Source organism: Colius striatus, chromosome 17, assembly GCF_028858725.1.
Source record: "Colius striatus isolate bColStr4 chromosome 17, bColStr4.1.hap1, whole genome shotgun sequence".
Taxonomy (NCBI): domain Eukaryota; kingdom Metazoa; phylum Chordata; class Aves; order Coliiformes; family Coliidae; genus Colius; species Colius striatus.
In genome coordinates, this window is record NC_084775.1 from 13,735,550 (window position 1) to 13,753,493 (window position 17,944).

At 43.3% G+C, this 17,944-nt stretch overlaps 1 protein-coding gene across 1 annotated transcript; it reads left to right on the plus strand.

Annotated features, from left to right (window-relative positions):
* The first annotated feature begins 3,081 nt into the window (after positions 1–3,081).
* Positions 3,082–17,681, plus strand: VPS37B (VPS37B subunit of ESCRT-I). The gene is made up of 4 exons (XM_062010314.1): positions 3,082–3,283; positions 12,049–12,220; positions 12,869–12,951; positions 13,335–17,681. The coding sequence occupies exons 1-4, from the start codon at positions 3,179–3,181 to the stop codon at positions 13,836–13,838; spliced, it is 864 nt and encodes a 287-aa protein (XP_061866298.1). The 5' UTR covers positions 3,082–3,178; the 3' UTR covers positions 13,839–17,681.
* The last annotated feature ends 263 nt before the right edge of the window (positions 17,682–17,944 follow it).

Genomic DNA, 17,944 nt, shown 5'->3' on the forward strand with positions numbered 1-17,944 from the left:
AACATCTAATTTAAACTAGGCTGGGTGCCAGTTCCTCCTTTTTCCTCATGACACAGTTTCCACTGTAATCTTCCCAATTATTTTGTTCCATTTCTCCTGCACTGAGAAATCCTGACTCCTCTCCTTTGCCCACTTACAGTTTGAATGTTCCTGAATGCTGTCACCCTTCAAAAGGATTTCAGCAAAGGCAAATGAGAACCAGGGCTGGGGAGCTGATAAATGTCAGCCTGCAGCAGTACAATATTTGATAATCCCTGTAGCCTAAAATCCTGGTTTATCTACAATCCTTCATATTCTGTCCAAGTGATGTGCTGTCACAAAACCTTTATCTTTCATGAAGACTGCTGAATGGAAATGCACCTTCCTACCTGTCCAAAACGATACAAAACCAGCTGACCCCTATCTTGTCTCTCAGCCTCAGCTGCTTTGCTGGCCACCTTGAGAACTCAGCCACATACAGATGCAGACCAAAGTACTCAAAACCAGACAGATGTTTCATATAGACCCTGCTTTCCAACATCACCAGAACCTAAACATATCTACACAGGGAGAAGCAGTATTCTCAGTGTAGGCTGTGCTTGAGCACAAATGAGTTATGTGCTTTTTTGTGAGGACTTTGTTGTTCTGCATTATGCAGCTTTTAACTTGGATACAGATCACCACTGACTAATTCAAATAATCATCCATTCCTTGGTGTCTAGAGCAGTGAACATCCAGCAACCACAGGCAACATAAGAATTAGTTACAGAAGAGCTCCTTAGGCCACTGTAAACCATCTTTCCCGACAGCACAGTGACAATTATTATCATTCTGTGGTGCCTTTCACCGGACATACTCAGCCAGAGCAATTCTACAAGTCTTATTCAATGTGAACTTTTCCTCTCCACCCTCACCTAGGACTGAGCAGTTCATATTGTTCCTCTTTTTTAAGCAAAAAGAAGCTGAGAACTACACTCAGGATCACACAGAAAGGCAGTGGTAAAACTTGATTAACAACATGAAGCTGAGTCAGACTCTTCTAAACTACACTCCCCCCATACCAAATATTTAGTTATGCTCTGAAGTTTAAGTCACTAAGGTTCCTGGGAAGAAAGGGCTTCTCCAAACCCCTTGATTCCTCTATTTGTGTTTGTGTGTGTATGTATGTGTGTGTGTATATATATATATGTATATATGTGTGTGTATGTATCTGGTTTAACACAAGGGTGTAACTCTTTTTGGTGGGCATGGTCACATATGGGATATGATATCGTGTTGGCATAGCAACTCTCTCCTGGCTTTAAATAACAACAGTAGGCTGTAGTAGCTGTGCAAACCCACGTCACTGCCAAGGGGTACAGCTACTTACTCATCTGTGCCCTGAGCAGAGCACCCCACACGAGGAGGAGTTCAGCACATACCACAGCAACAAGCAGGTGTGTTGAGGTGGATGAGTGGACACATCATAATCGCTAATCACCTTCTCCCCACCCTGAGGAAGCTCAGCTCAGCTTCCTGCTGCACACATGTCGCGCTCTTACCTGCCTCTGAACACACTCGGTTGTACAGCAGCTCTGCACCAAGAAGCCAGAGGGTCAGGAAGCTTTGTGTCATATTGTTGGGCTTTGTTACCTGTGGCTAATAATGCCAGAGAGGGAATTTGGGAGGTGAGAGGCATGGAGAGCTGAGTTACAGGGCAAAGATCAACTATATAGCTGTCACACCTTCATTCAGTCCAGGAAGTACCAGGTCACTTCCTGAATGTATCATCATTGCATTTTAACAGCATTACATCAGATATTGATCCAGTTCACTTTGGGTTTTTTTTTCCCCAGTTAAATCCAAATTGCCAAAGGACAAAGAGCACATGGCCATTCCCTACCCTGTTCCTTTGGCTCATGCGCTGCTCCTTGCTCTCTCTCTAGTGTTCTACACACAAACACACCCACGCCCACGATCCCTTGGCTACAAAAGCAGGCTGTGAAGGCAGTGTGTGCATGGAGATGCATGCAACTCAGGCTGTGTTAACACAAGACACGTAATTGTCTTTATCAGCTACGCTAACGTCAGTAGTAATTGAAGAGATACTGCTCCAAAGGGTTAGCACAGTGCACCTAGTCACATGTTGGTTACTACATTTAGCTGTAATGTTTTGATGCAGAGATTTTGCAACATTACATTTCAAAAGTATTTAAATTCATCATAAAACACATCTTTGACAGACTGTTTCTTGACCTTGGCTCTTGAAGAAGAAAGTGCTTAAGAGGGACAAGAAGACCTAGCACCAAAGCTTGCCAAGATACAGTTTTAGCTGGTCTTAACCTACATAGATATTCAGCCCCTGCTTGAGAACAATGATACAAGTCACTCTTCTGAGATTTACTGTAGCCACGTTCTACCCATTTCCCTTTGTAATTGACAGCTGTGCAATCATGAACAAAAGGAGAACAAGCCTCCTACCATACATCCAGGCAGGAGCATTGTATGTGGTACCGATGTAAAGGCCCAGAGCTCAGCTCTCCATGTCCTGCAGGGCTTAGGGCAGCATCCACCCCCTGTGCCAGGGTGTGAAATGAAGCCGCTGAGCCTCGGCCGTGCTGCTGAGCCGTCCTACCTCTCGGGACATCGGGACATCGAGGGCCTCGAGCACCAGGCGGCATCACATGAGCCAGGCGGACAAAGCACGCTCTGTGAAGGGCTCCCTGAGGGGCTCCGTGAGGGGCTCCGTGAGGGGCTCCGTAGGCCGATGCCTACGCCCGGCATCTTTATGAAGTGCCACCCGGCTTCTATCCCTGAGCCACCCCAGGGGCTGGAGGCCTGGTGTGCTCTGAACCTCCACGGTGGGCTCCGTCCTCACTCACCTCACCCGCAGCCTCCCCGCCTGTCCCGCCTGGCACCCGCAATCTGCGGCCCCCGCTCCGGCTCCCGCCACCCCTCAGGCGCGGGGGAACCCCCGCCACGCTCCCCGTTTGGTACCGTCCGCCTCGGCGCCCCCCCAGCAGCCTTGGTACGCCCCGCCCCGCGCGCTGCCGCCCCGCCCCGCCCGGCAGGGGGCGCCGAGGGCGGTGCCCACCCCGGGCCGGGGCGACACGGCCGCGGCACTTCCGGTTGGCGGCAGCGGCGGCGGGAGCGGGAGCCGGAGCCGGAGCCGGAGCGGGCCGGGGGCAGCGGGGCCGAGCCGGGCCGGGGCCGCGCCGGGATGGCGGTGGACGTTCGGCGCTTGGAGGCGTTGAGCCTGCAGGAGCTCAGCGCGCTGCTGGACGACGAGGAGCAGCTCCAGGGCATGGCCCGCGAGATGGAAGAGGTGAGGGGCACCCGGCGCAGCCCCGCGCCCGGGCCGCGGCCTCCGTGCGGGCCGCTGCTCGCCTCAGCTGGCCGGGGCGCAGCCCACGGGGCCTCGGGGCTCGCTGTCCCGCCGCCTCCACTCACTCGCGTTTTGGGGGCTGTTAATGACCTCCTGCCCCCCTCCCCCGGCGCAGGTGACACCCCTCTCCCGACCCTGCTCGGCGATCACGGCTCCGCCATGGAGGGGCCGGTAAATAAGGAGCCTCTGTGCTGCGGAAAGCCTTGGCTGCCCCTCTCCCTTCCCCTCTCCCTGCCGGCCTTTTGTTTGCTGGCCCTCGGTAGGGGAGGGGGAAGGGGGAGTCTGTGGCCGGGCACTTCTCCCCAGCGCAGGGTGCCAGAGGAGGGGGATCGAGGGCTCGCCGTGCTGAAAATGGTCGGTTTGTATTAAATTAGGAGACACTGACGGACCGGAGGTGGGATCGGTTTTTTCCTTTAATGCAGCCCTTGTTTTGCGCCTTGGCTATGATGAAGGGTTTTGTCAGGGTTAAATCGGTCCTATTTGCAGCCTCGATCTCAGCAACAACTTCAACTGAATACAATATGAAAGAGGTTTCTGTGTGCCCGAGTTGGTATGCTGGGTGCAGGGAAGGCTGTCAGGGTTTCTGCTGCTTGTTTTCCTTACTTGAAATGTCTTTGTCAGTGTATCACCCTTAAGCCGTACTTTTGGATCTATGCTTATTAAAACAACATAGAAGCCTCCTTTCTTCCTACTGCTGTGGTTGTCTTTGACTGGTTTTCCTATATGCCAGTAGACACAGTGTGTTTCAGTTCTGATATGAGACTGTTCCAGGGTTATTTGACCACAAGTATGCTTGAAAGACTCTTAACTCTGCATTCAGCCTACAACAAATAAGATGAAAACGTTGCTATGAAAACTTTAAAAGGAAGAATTGTGCTGTACTCCTCTGGGTCTTGTACTTATTGATTTTGGCTTGCTTTTGTAAAATTAGAGGACAAAAGCCCTAGGAAAGGAAAAATTGGCAATATATTCTTGAGAAAGAGGCTGAGTTTGTTAAGTAAAATGAATTTTAATGGGATTCCCTCACACTAAGATTCCTGCCCTGTTGGTACTTACAGAGGAGATTGTTTTGTGTCACCTCAAAGCGAGTTGTCAAAGTAGTACAGATGAAGAGGCCAAGGGAAAGCTGAGACCAAGCTAAGGAAGTGTCCTAAGGGTTTTACTCTCTGTATTATGCAAGAATTTGGATTTTGAACTTTGTGTAAATAGATTTGTGAGAGCAGGGCAGACACAATAGCCTTTCATAGGAGCTTGGATTTTGGGAACTTCAGCTGTCTCAGAAACAGATACTGCTGCAGTAAGTGAAATGTGCAGAGATCTTGGAGGCACTTTGGTTTACTGGGAGGCAGGAGTACCTTTCTATATAAAACCTAAATAGTCAAGGAAAGTCAATGTGTTACAATGTGCTTAATTTTATAAAGATAGAAAATCAGTGTGATATTACTGGTTTCAGTGTGACCTCTGATAAGGCATGTGACCAGAAGGGCTGGCTCAGTGGGCTCTATTATTTATTTGTCAATAAACGCTTGAGATTGTAGGTCAGAAGGGACAGAAAACCACATGACCTTAGTAGAAAAGATCTCTCGTGGCAGAGCTAGACCATATTCTCAATTTGACTCTCCAGTTTTCCTCTTTCAGTTGGCAACTGAAGGCTTTTAAATTGTAGAGTAAAGTTCTCCAGGCCTGAGGGAATATTTTGTGGTGTTTGGAAAGTGTGGCTAGGCTTGGACGTATTCAGGCTGTGTGGAAATATGGCTAAGCTACTGTCTGGTTTAATCCTCTTTTATTGTGTGGGGAGGCTTTTACTAGAGTCTGTTCAACTAGAAATGCATTTACCCACCTTGGAAGGAATTGACTGTGCTTGAATACTTCTTCCTCATTCTGCGTTTGCCTCCATTGAATTGTTTTCTGCTGAAGTTTGTGCTACTGGGTCATGATTCTTTCACTCTGAAGTGTGTGGCAGGAAGAGAGGGAAATCCTGAACATTAAAGAGGAACCATGGTGACTTCAGTGCTACTTATGTAGGTACTCTGTTGTCACTCCATTTGTATCTAGGTTATAGGGTTGTTCCAGAGCCCTTAGATTCATGATTTCATTGTGACATGCCAATTAAATCATGATTCCCGAGTCGCTTCTCTGACTTCACTTGTATTTTCAGTGGCAAAGTTGACTAAAGCTGATTATTCCATAATTGAAAAAACCTTTGTTCTCCTTGTTACAAGGGAAACCCAGCTCAAAACCCAGTGTTCTGCTCACAAAGAGGAGGATTTGAAAAACCACTTGGCTTTCTTGCTAATAGCTAAAAATAAGTACTTTCCAGCCTTAAAGGGAATGAATTCCTGTGCAGCATTTGAGCAGGATTTGTATATGTCATTGTGTGTGGGGATGTGTGTGTATATATCTCTCCATGTGCTCATGTGCACATTCATATTTCTCTGGGGTGATGTGCATTCCCCCAGGTATGGGACAATGTGGCCTTAGAGAGCTAAACTGCAGCTTTTTCTGTCAGTAAGGCTGTTTTTGAAGCCTCTGGGCTTTTACCGCTGAAACAACGAACATTTTGTCTGATAGAAAGAGGAAGGAAGCCAATTGTCTGGTGCTCCTAGTCTTTTCAAATTGGAGAGGGTTTCCTTTTTTTGTATCCTTTGAGGTCGATCTCTGTAGTATCTCTGCAATATTCATCTTCATGAAATAAAAGTACATTGTTTATGAAAGTCCATCTCTAAACAGCGTGGATGAGAGAATTTGCGACCTGACACTGAATTTCCCCTGGGAAAGTGAGTTTTCTTTTTGTCTACTGGAACATTACTGTAGTAACCATTCAACATTGTGTCACTGCTAAGGTTTTCCTGCCAAAAATTAATTTGCTCTTCAAGACCTTAATTGTAGGAAACCAAGAAGCCAGAAGTGTGTTGGCCTCCCTCTCATTGCAGGGTTTCAGAAGAGGTTTTGACCATAGTCCTTTTCTCAAAAGCCAGTTGAGAAGATCGAGCAGTGCAGCGAGTCCCAAGTTAAAGCTCTGTGAAGGCATGCCTGGATTGCATGGATTCCCTCTCCTGTCCTATAACCACATTGTGCAAGTGGTTATGTTCTTGTTTGCCGAACATGAAATTTAGTTGCAAAGCTAGGAATTAGCCTTGGTGGCAACTACAGATTTTTCTCTTCCAGCTGAGCATCAGATGGGTAATCTGCCTGTGTCTGCTCAGTGCAAATTGCAGTTTGGGGTCTCTTTCTTCTACAGTAAATGTTCAGGAATTGTAACTTACCTTTTAAACTTGATTTTGTCATTTTTAAAGCCAGTACTTACACAATTAGAAGACCTAATTTTAGCAAATGTAATTACTGTGCAAGATGTATTAATATTTATTAGTGAACAGATGTTGTTAGAGGGTGTGTTATCGTTCCCTAGTACTTGATGAAAAGCACTCTGAAATCTTCCGTAACAGAAGTCTCTCTTCTCCTGCTCTGCACCTGTCAGCTCCTCTTTCAGGAGTTAATTTGACACTCCAAATGTACATCCTGGTACTTCTGCAGTGTGTCTGCATATTTTATTCCTAATTCACAAGTATGTGTAAGTGAAGGAGAGAATGTGGGAATGACAAAAGCTAAAGCAAGAAGCAGAGAAACCTAAACCCAGCGTGGATGTGTGCTATGTATAAAGCCACTAAATTACTGCCACATAAAACTTCTTTTTATTTATAGCTCCTTAACAGACTTTCTTCTTCAAAGTACCAAGAGACTACTTGCCATGGTGCTTGCTGAAGCAAGCTTGTAATTATAGCAGCACTTGATGGACTTTGTGGATGGCTGAGATTTCAGTTGCTCAGACTGCATCTCAGGCTGGAATTGTTCTTCGGGGAATGTGCTTTTTGGGTGAACAGGAGTGACGCTTCTCTCACACTTTGCACAAATAACTCCTGCAGCAAACCATTATTTTGGAGTATATCATAAACAGTAAAAATGTTGCTAAGCTAGTGCTAGCTTCTGTTTTAATTTTATCCAGCATTTATTTTTAAGTGGGATGAAACGAAGCTGCAGTTGATGAAAGCAGTTGAATGTCAATTCCCAAAGCAGTTACCGCTGCCTGTTCTTGGAAGAGCTGATTAAATAAATCCTTCAGTAAAATTATTCAAATTGCTTCTGTTGAAGAAACTCGCTTTTTAAGCACATTAAGTTGTGAAGTATGGCATAAACCATGATTTTCATCTTTAATAACCTCTTGTGTGACCATGGCTTCATTTTCTTGCCGCTCACACAATTTGGGTTGAGCGGTCTGCTCAACGCTGAGCAATCCTTCTGCCATTAAAATCCTTTTATAAGCAGCTCAGTATTGTTGCCCCATTTGTCCCATTCAGAATTCATTGCCAGAGCTTAGCAGTTTAAAATAAAAAAAGCATATGTTCTCTTTAATATCATCCTGTCTCATTATGTCTCATGATTCTGACTGGGTTTTCTCATCTGTTCTCAGATTAATGTTTCGTGTCTGTCAAAGTGCTCCTGACATCCATAGTCTTGTTAGTAATTCTGCTGGGGTCGTGTGCTCTTTGCTTGTTTTCTCTCAGTAACTTTTTTTTATTGCACTTCCAGTAGGCAGGTGAACACCTGGTGTGGTCCCCTGCTAATAGACATTTTTGTCTGACAACGTGTCTGGCAACAGAATAACTTCTGTTGAATTTATTCATTGCTTGGCTGTTGTATTGGACTTGGGGAAGGCTGTGAGTGGATGCTGGAAGTATGCTTTGTGCTGCATTGATAATCTTATTAGGCTGGTCATGCTCTACTGTATCTTTGACCCTTGGATGATTTTGCAACTTCTTTTTTTGTTGTTTGTTTGTTTTAAATTAGCCTTTTTTGAAAGGTTTTCTTTAAGGCTTTTTAGGCTAAGTTCACAGGGTTTGCTCTTCTGGTTTCTTATAGGAACTTCTAAATGCAGTGGAACAGCTGCAGAAAAGTTTATTATGTGTAACTTAACATCAGTGCCAGAGATTTTTCTGGTTTGTAAAATCGTGACTGTGTTCAAGTAGGATTGCTTTGGGACTGTGTCTGTTCTATTTGTGGTGAAATAGAATTCACTCATCCCACAGACTTCAGACTTTTCTCAGTGACACAAAGCATTTAAGTGTCCTGAACAGGTGGATGAGTCTTCATCATCTCATTCTTATGCTTCATCAAACATCATTCCAAAGTTTACCTTGTACTGAAGGAACTGTTTTTTCTTATGGTTTTGAGGAAGATTCAATTTGAGTTTCTCTTCTTTTCAAGTGTCCTTTTCTCATGACACAGATTAATGCTGAAAGTGAAGACTTCAAGAGTGACACTTGATCATTAAATGTCAGTCACGCTTTTTTCTCAACTTCTGTAGAGAAAATGTGCCCTTCTAAGAAGTGCCATAATATGGAAAAGTTGAGTCATGAAATCCTGTGTAATTTCAAGCACTGTAACCTAAAAGTGCTGTTGTGAACACCTTAACTCCTTTCTGTTTGAAAAACAAACCTTTTAAAGACTTTTACTTGATTTTAGACTAGTCCGTAATTGTCCAGTCATGGTCAGGAAGGGATGTCACTCTGCACTTGTTGTAGCTAGATCATAATGTTGATTTTTCTGGTCTTATTCTTTTTTGCAATTCAGGTACATAATATGCTGATAGATCCATCTTTACACATTTGAAATGATTTTGAAGTTACTCAGAAAATCATTGTAGAAAGTTAGGTCTTTGCTTCCTCCTTCCCCTCCCTAGTCCTATTGAGGGACATTACAACACTCAAGGCCGTTACTTACTCGAGTTATTTAAAAGAAGTGATTTAAAACGCCACAAAAGCTTCACCTGACTTAAGCAAGCCTTTTCTGTTTTTCTGTTTACCTAGGTTTTGTCCTTCTCCTCTTCATTATATATGATCTCAATACAGGGTTCCTTTTCCTGCAGCTTGTGCTCTCAAAAGGTTTATAGGTTTGTGTCCACTGGCTTTTTTCTGTCCAAAGAAAATACTCTTCATCCTGAAGAAAGATCAAAGTTCACTCATACAACTGGTCTTCCCAGACTGACTGTGCAGCAGCTTTGAAATGACAATACCAGCCTTACAAGCAGTGAAAATACAATCACCAAATCAAATTGAAGTCATTTGAAGGAAGTAGTTTGCTCATTAAAATGGTGAAAGAGGAGAGGCATCCGAAACCATGAATCTCTTTGCACGCAATCTTTTTTGGCTGGCAGTTCAGAAGACAGCTAGTTAACAAAGCTTGTGGTGATGGCAGGTGATTTGGTAAGAAGCTGGATGCCAGTAATTAAGTTGTTAAATCGTGTGTATTTTAGTTCCCTTCATAGTTGTTAGAAGCAAATGTAAAACCAAGGGGGAGTCAAGCTTTCTGAACGCGACAGTCTTAATGGCATTGGATCATGTGAGAAGAAACAAATGGAAGCAACCAGTTTAATTTAAATTATTTTGCATTGGATTCAGAAGTGAGAAGAGAGGATTTTCTTTCTATTCTTGGAAGGGATTCAAGTTGAGTGCACACATATGGCTGGAAGCTTGTTTAGGCTTGATGTGAGAGCCTCGAGAAGACAAAACAGTATTGCACGTACAGCTTCTCTGATTTTCACATCTTGGAATGGAGTTTTATTTTGATTGATGTGGAACTTAAGACTCACCATTATCCTTGATTATTTTTTTTCAAAGTGGTTTAGAACAAAGTGAAAGAGAAGACTTTGGTATTTGAAGAGCAGTATCTGAGGATAAAGGTGTGTTTAAGTAACGTTGAACCAATGTTGAATTTAGCTTTTTACACATTTAAAAACAAAATAATTACTTTGAAGGAAACTATTGCTACACTTGGAAGATATTTTTGCCTGATGTAGCCAGTTTGGTGCTCAGACTACTAAGAACATCTGAATTCTGGTCCTGTCCTTTTTTTGGGGCTTTTAAATAGTTCATTTGGGTTTCCTTCTTTTCCTGTTTCTGAGGTGTGGCTCGCCTCTATCCACCCGTGGGTGTGAAAGGAAAAAATGCACTGGATTCTTTGTGTTTGTACTGAATTGAGTGCAACTGTCTGTAAGTCAGGTCTGTTACAACTCAACAGGGATGATGTGGGCCTACATATTAATGTAGGAGGTCACTAAAAGTGTACCAAAGCGTTCCATTGATTTTTGAAGGCAGCTTAATGGAATCAGTCTGTTGTACCATGGGAAAACTATCCAGACTGGAAATCTGAAATCAGATCCTTTGGGGTTTGGGTGGGTTTTTTCCCTTCCTTTTGATGTCTGAATGTTTTAATGAATCTAATGTGACATCCAGGACAGGCATCCCCAAACACTCAGCTTTCCCAAAGCTCATGAGGGCTGTTCTGATCAAATGGCCTGCATGGTGTGTGTATGAGCAAACCCAGAATCCGGCTGAGCCTTGGTGTTGTGAGAATTGTCATTTGTTCTTTAGGAAGAATGTCTTGAGGCTAAGATATGTTCAGCAGAAGGATTAAACTGAAAAACAAGGTTTTGGCATGAATCCAGGATTGATTTAATGTAGTTGGGGAAGAATATTCTGGAGAAAGAACAGTAGTAATGCAGTCCTTGTTTGTTTGCATTTTAATAAGGGATGACATTCTTCTGCAGTTTTATGGCATCTTACTGCTGGGATCCAAAGATGTATGTTTTTTTAAGAGCAACTGTTGCTTTCTCTGTCCACATTCATCATGGAGGAGTAGTAAGGGCAGTATGTGAGGCGAGGATGAAGGAGCATCTATGCTAAATAATGAATAAAAAATCATCCAAAGCACGTTCAGGTGGCAAGGTGTGAGTGTAAAAATCCAGTCTCACCAGCTGTGAGAGCCAGATGGTCAGACCTCACATAAATTTGTGACAAGAATTATAATCAACTGGGATGACATAAACTGCAGTCCTCTGCCACTTAGCAGAAATGTCTGAGTGGGCACAGAGAGTCTGGTTTCTACACGGGTACCTCTGCTGTGCTGCCGACACCTGCCTCTTGCCAGCAGTTCAGTGCAGCTGGAACCCAGTTCTTGTTCTGAGCAGGAAAAAGCCCTTCTTTTTATTGGGCTCTTCACGAGCACCTCTGGCCCTGCTCAGAGGAGAGGAGTTCTTTGAGTCCTTTCCCACAACACAAGCTCTGAATAATTATCATTTCCAACTTAGAGAAGAAAACTGTTTCATGAGCTCTCTGCTGCATGGGGGAAGAAATGTACAGGAAGATGACTTTAGGCCAGTGTTAATTCCTGTACACAAAGTGATTCATTCACAGGTACCCATTGCTGAAAGAAGAGCTCCTTCTTGTTAGTGCAATTCCTCCAAAGGCCTTTCCTCCAGGAGCTTCAACAGCACATTGTCGTTTTAGATGATTTTAAGATGCAGCTTGCACCATGGACCACTGTCTTCCTTCTTGATCATACACTAGGGAACTAGTATCTTAGCAGAGCAGTAAAAATACAGTCTGTGAGAGAGGATTTTGTGTAGCAGGAAAGAAGGAGATCATGGAAAAAGAGCGCAATAGCTGAACCTGACCGCACCCACCAAATCAGTGGACATTTCCACCGGTCCTAAAAACCTGAGAGTCTTGCTATTAGTTGCAGGTCCAATCCCATAGTACTAAATTTCATAGAGAGCATATTTTTGTTGTTTAGGTAGTAGTTTTAAAGTCTCCTATTGTCTAAATAACCATTAGTCTCACTTAGTATTTTCACTGTCGTTTTATTTCCAGGCCCAAAATGTTCAACACAGCAAGGACATGACTCTGGCCAGCAACCGTAGCCTGGCAGAAGGCAATCTCTTGTACCAGCCAAAGTTGGAGTCTTTGAAATCAAACTTGACTGAAAAGTATCGAGAGCTGCAAGTTTTTTTTGAAGCATACCAGATAAAGAAAACAAAGCTAGGTAACGTATTTTGTATTGGAGGCTGATTGGCTGCTTTCTGAGGGAATGTGTATCTGTTGCAATTCTTTGGGTTGGGTTTTGGTGTCTCATTTTTAGCTGGATGAATTCAGAGTACAAAGTGAAATGTCTTTCTGTTGTAGTTCTGAAACAGTTGATGCATCTAATGGTTTATTAAGTATCTCTTACACATAGTTACAGATACCGTGGATTCTTTCAGTGCTCTGTGTTTACCTACCTATTGTTGACCTGTTGTTCTTTAAATGATCAAATTCATTTACTTTGCTAAAAGGCAAAACGTAATTTGAATTTTCAGTGATTAATTATAAATGGAACAGAATATTGCAGTTAACTTTCTCATTTCATGCTGGGTTATGAAGTATTGTCTGTCTGATACTGCAGTTGCTGCAGTGCTTTGCCTTTCAGTGTTGTAAATCCATCATTGTAGTTAAATTTAATCTTTTAGCACTCTGACAGTATTCCTAACGTACTTAATATATTTTCTTACTGTAGATCATCCTGTCTAGACCAGTGGAGTAGAGTAGTTGAACATATGCCTTAGAAATTGTTGTGCTTAATTAAGCTGTGTAGCTTCAGTTAGAAGTCATTTAGAGCCAGTAGTCATGTACTGTTCTTGCTGTGCCATTACAGACAGACAATCCAGTAATGCTTCATTGGAGACACTGCTCGCACTGCTGCAGACAGAGGGGGCTAAGATTGAGGAAGACACAGAGGTAATGACAATACACTTCAATTCTGCCACCTACACCTGCTACCAAAGGCTTCCAGTGGCATTGCAAGCAGGACTGAAGTGTCATCCAGCTTAAGTGGCAATCTGGAAAGCTGTTGAACTTGCTTTGTTTCCATCTCTGATCAGGGAAATGCTCAGAGCTAGATTCAGATGTTCTTGTTGTTGCTTCAGTATGAATTTAAGCAAAAATTATATTTAACTCCCGGTGCTTCTGAGTAATATCTGCCTCCAAATTCTTAGTGTGCCAGTCATCCCCCACATGCAAGCTGGAGAATCACAGGCAAAATTATGCTATAGTTAGGATATAAGCCATTTAGATTCTCTTGCAGTACATGCTTTTCTAAGAGATTGTCCTGTGTTTGACAGAATATGGCAGAAAGATTTCTTGATGGTGAAATCCCACTGGATTCCTTCATTGACGAGTACCAGAGCAAGCGTAAACTGGCTCACCTGCGACGTGTGAAGATTGAGAAGCTCCAAGAAATGGTGCTGAAGGGACAGAGACTTCCCCAGGCTCAGCCCCAGGCTCAGCCCAGGGCACCCGAGACAACACCAGCACCTCAAGATTCCTACACTTCGGATGCAAACACTCCTCCTTCAGTTGTGCCCCGACGAATCCCACCCCCTCCACCTTCTGCAGTCCCAGCAGGACGCTTTCCTACTCCGTTTACTGCAGCCATGAGTTCTGGACCAGCTGTTTCTTATCCAGGTGCTCCGTATCCTCCTCTCCCCCCTCGACCAGGAGTCCAGTCTGCGAGTCCGATGCCACAGCCAGGATACCCCTCGCAGTTTGTACCACAGTACCCTCCAGCTCTTCCCCAGAGACCTCCTCGCCTTCCACCTCCCCATCCTGGCTTTATCCTCCAGTGAATATTTGGGTGCGCCTGACTTACGTATTGGTGCTTCTATTTCCTTTTTGTCCCCATCAGAGACTTGATGCAGGCAATGGAAAGCCTCTGCTTTTTGCACAATGGAGTACAGGACCCGAGCTGTGGCGCAGAGGTTTGCAGTTGTGTTTGGTAAATGTGATCAGTTTTGGTTTTCAAATGTCAGTGACAACTAAGGTTTGCTAGGAAGGGTGATAGGATCTAAATCTTGTAAATCCATCAAATTGTGAACCAACTTGCAGTGGATTTGCTGACATTACAAATTACACCCCACTCTGAGTTCTTTAGTGGTGGTAAATCAACATCCTCTTGTGTTCTGGTGTATTCCTCTCACAGCTGGATGTCCGTGTGGCAAACTGGGAGCTATTTGTCTCTCTAAAGAATTCCCTCTCCCTGCTGCTGTTTGGATAGTAACACCCATATCTGAATGCTGGGCAAAGAGTTGCAATGGGCCTCGTCAGCATCCTTTGCAGCCTGCCCAGACAGTGGCACTCGTGGCCAGGTGCACAAAGTTTTCAGAGCTTGCTGAACTGAAACTCTTGTCAGAAAATGTGGGATGGTTTTTAGACAGTGAGCTACAAGAGTTTCATTTCTACATTTCAGTTCTTACCTTAGACTTTCCATGGTGAAAATACATCCTCCTCCCACTTAAAAATAACTTGGAAGTCCTGGTCCCTTGAAATTAAACTAAACTGTTTGTGAAGCCAGTTTAGAGTTTTATAGACACTTTACCAGGCATTTTTATTTCCTTGCCTCTGGAGACTTTCTTACTGTTGTGGGTTTTATTTCTTTTCCACACCTTGGATACAGAAGTGGGTTTTTTACACAGGTGCTTAGCTTTTGACACCAAGTGATTCCAGGAATCAAGGCAGGGTATTTTCTTAATCAAATACTGGGTTTTCACATCATGTAATTGACTGCTTGAAGCTCCTCAATTTCATTTTACCCCTCAAACTCAGTCTCTCACTTGGCACAACTGTTTTTAACGTTCCCATTTCCTTTAGGTTTGCAGTTTTTGGCATGTGTGTCTGTGTCTGGAATTCACAGCTAACGTTTCTCTGCAAGCAGGCAAAACAGAAGAGGTTTTTGAACTCTGTGCTGGCTGTTTGCATCTTACATAATCCATTCTTGACTTTTAATGCCAGTGGAGGGGGAAAGCTTTTTTAGGGGATACTCAGATTTCACAGTCAGTGTGACTCTTAACAGAGTAGACACACGCTGGTATTTTAAGCTAGCATTGGAGGAGGCAAATCTTAACGCTTGTTGCTTGCCCAGAATGTGTCCGTAATTTCATTAGCCGTTTCTCACATCCACAAACAACTTGCATTTAATTCAGGATCATTTTAAGCAGCTCACAGTCCAGAATGTGTCCTAGCCCCTGCATTATTGCAGAACATTCTCCTATCATTGGCCTGGAATGCAGGACATTGTCTGGGAGTCTGCACTACCAACAGCGTCAGTCAAAATAGAATATCTATTTTTCTTTCATTTACGTAAGGCCCTTGACTATCCCTTAATCATTTCCTCTGGAGTGTGGTGGTTGCTAGCAAATACTAATCTGAAATTAAGCTCATAACAGGAAGCTCTGTCTTCTGAAAATATAGTTATTTGGCTTGTTTTGCCTTCTGAAGACGAAGGGCAGAAGGTTGGTCACTGTTACTGGCATCTGAACCAATTCCCCAGTGTAAGTCTGGAAAGTTTCCATAGAAGGGGATTTTGTGCATTGATTTGTTTGTAAAGTGGGGGTTGTTTTGGGTTATTTTTTTTCTGTAATCTAGTGATGGTACAGGATGTGTTCTTTTTAAAGAAAATAGTGTAATATCTTTTCTTGGTATTATTTTCTCACTGAAGCTTTGAGCATGGTTAATTCTGACTCGTTTCAAAGTAATTTTGCTGTGCTATTAGTGCTGGTATTTGGATGGCAACTTTTGTATCTGAACACTCAACATTCAGTCTGCTGTCAAAATGATTTGTGTCCTAGAAAGAATTCCAGTGAGTGGGGGCTACTGGGGTGGTGACCAAGTATAGAAATCCCTACTTTGAGCCCACTAGGTGAAAATCTCTTTAACAAGTCTCTCAAATCGGTTTTGCTAACATTGGATAAAAACAACCAGGTATCTTTTACACTTATCAAGTGCCAACGTTTTTTTCCGAGGGCTGCAGATCCTCAGAAGTGATGGAGGTGACAGATAAGTGTATGGTGAATTTGCACTGCCTTTTATGTATCTCACTTTATTGGTATTAGTCCAAAAACTATTTTTACTACTTGTTAAATTTTCTGTCTTTTGGTAACTTTTGTGATGACAAAACCTTTCAGGGATATTTTGTCTTAGAAACAAACTCTTGTGCAAACTAAACACAAAGCTAATGCAATTTTTTTTCTGTCTGGAAGCAAAACAATGCATTCTTGCATATGGCTGATGTGCCTTAGGATCACTACTTGTGATTGTAATACTAGGATATTAGCATTTCTCTCCTTTGAATGGCCATTGCTCAACTCTTAAGGGCTCTTTGAGAGCACTTTCTTTTACAGAAAAACTCACCCTTGTACTTCAGAAAAACAACAAAGGCTGTATCTGCTATTTGTAAGCTTCTAGTTGCCTTCACTGGTGGGTAAGTTTGAACACAGATCATGTAACTAATGTGACTTTTCAGTTAGAGCAACCTCATAACTGAAATCCAGCTGCTCATGGAAGAAAAACCACATTTTGCCATTAAATGTGTGTGTGTGTGCGCACAAACTGTAAATATATACTTGACTGCTGGTAATGTTTAAGGGTAGGGGAGAAGGATGACTGTGGAGAGCTGTCTGAATCCTTTCAGAAGGTTACAAAACACTAACCTGAACAAATCGGGCAAGAGATGTGGCGGTGCTTTGGACCTGTTGCCCTCCAACAGCTTCTCCTGTTCTGTTATAGCTAATAAATAAACTCTGCTATGGCTAGGATGTTTAGAATCATACTAATTTGCACTGTTGATAAGATAGTGAGATTAAAATGCCATAGGCAAGCTGAGAGTTGAAAGGAGGTGACTCTATGCTTGCCAAAAAAAAAAGATTATATATATATTATAATGTTGTCTTGAGGATTTTTAATGTCTGCTGCAAATAGCATATACTTCCCTAAGGCAATTGGAGTGGAGGAGAACCTTTAAATACGATGTGTAACACGGCTTTTAGAGTGTTGGTAGCATTGAAGATGCTCTCTTGGGGTGGCATTACTTCTGCCAGTTGTTTTGTATGCAGTTTTGTAAGTTATGACTAATTCAATTGTATGTGGTTAGGTTGGTTGGTTGGTTGATGATCAGCATTGAATGGTTCTAACTCAAGGATTCATTTCAGTGCTGTCTCCTAGAGGAAGAGGAGTCAGTTGTTTGTGCACAGCTGATCCACACAGGTCACCTCCACACCAGGGACCCTGGAGGGACTGTAGAGAAACCAAACCTTCCTGTGATGCCCTGAGGCAGAGCCCTGGGCACAGTCTGGTCACGGGGAACCATCACATTTGGTGCCCCAACTTCCACAACCTCAGTCTCAACCTCTTTTGGGACTTCTCTGCCTTCTCAAACTGGAATAATGACTTTGATACAAAGCTCAAATCAACAATTCCTTTAGCCTGAATCTAGAGCTACCTGGCAAACCTTGAGTTCAGAGGAGGTAGAGACGTCCTGCACCTGAACAGTTCCTCTGTGTGATCCTGGACAGTCTAATAAAGGGGCAATTTTATATGCCTAGCAAGTTGTGAAACGTACAGTGGATTTGTTTGCATAAGGAGTCTTTCTGTAATCTACTGTGGTCTGATTTTAAATAAAATAGCATATCTCTTGGTGTCCTGCTCCTGTTGTGGCTTCACTTCATCACCGTGGACTTACGCTCATGTTTTCAGTACTAACGGTGAGTGGGGTTGGTGTAGCAACAGAAAAGCAGCTGTAGGTGAATGTAGAACATAAATTTGCAAGAAAACAGCTTTAATTAGTCACAGTAAATCTGTTGGTCGTGTTTTTCATGACTGGATGGAGGGAGGCTGTTGTCTGCATAGCTGAGAGGGGATGAGTGTGCTCAGAGTAGATTCTGCACACCGTAATTGTGGT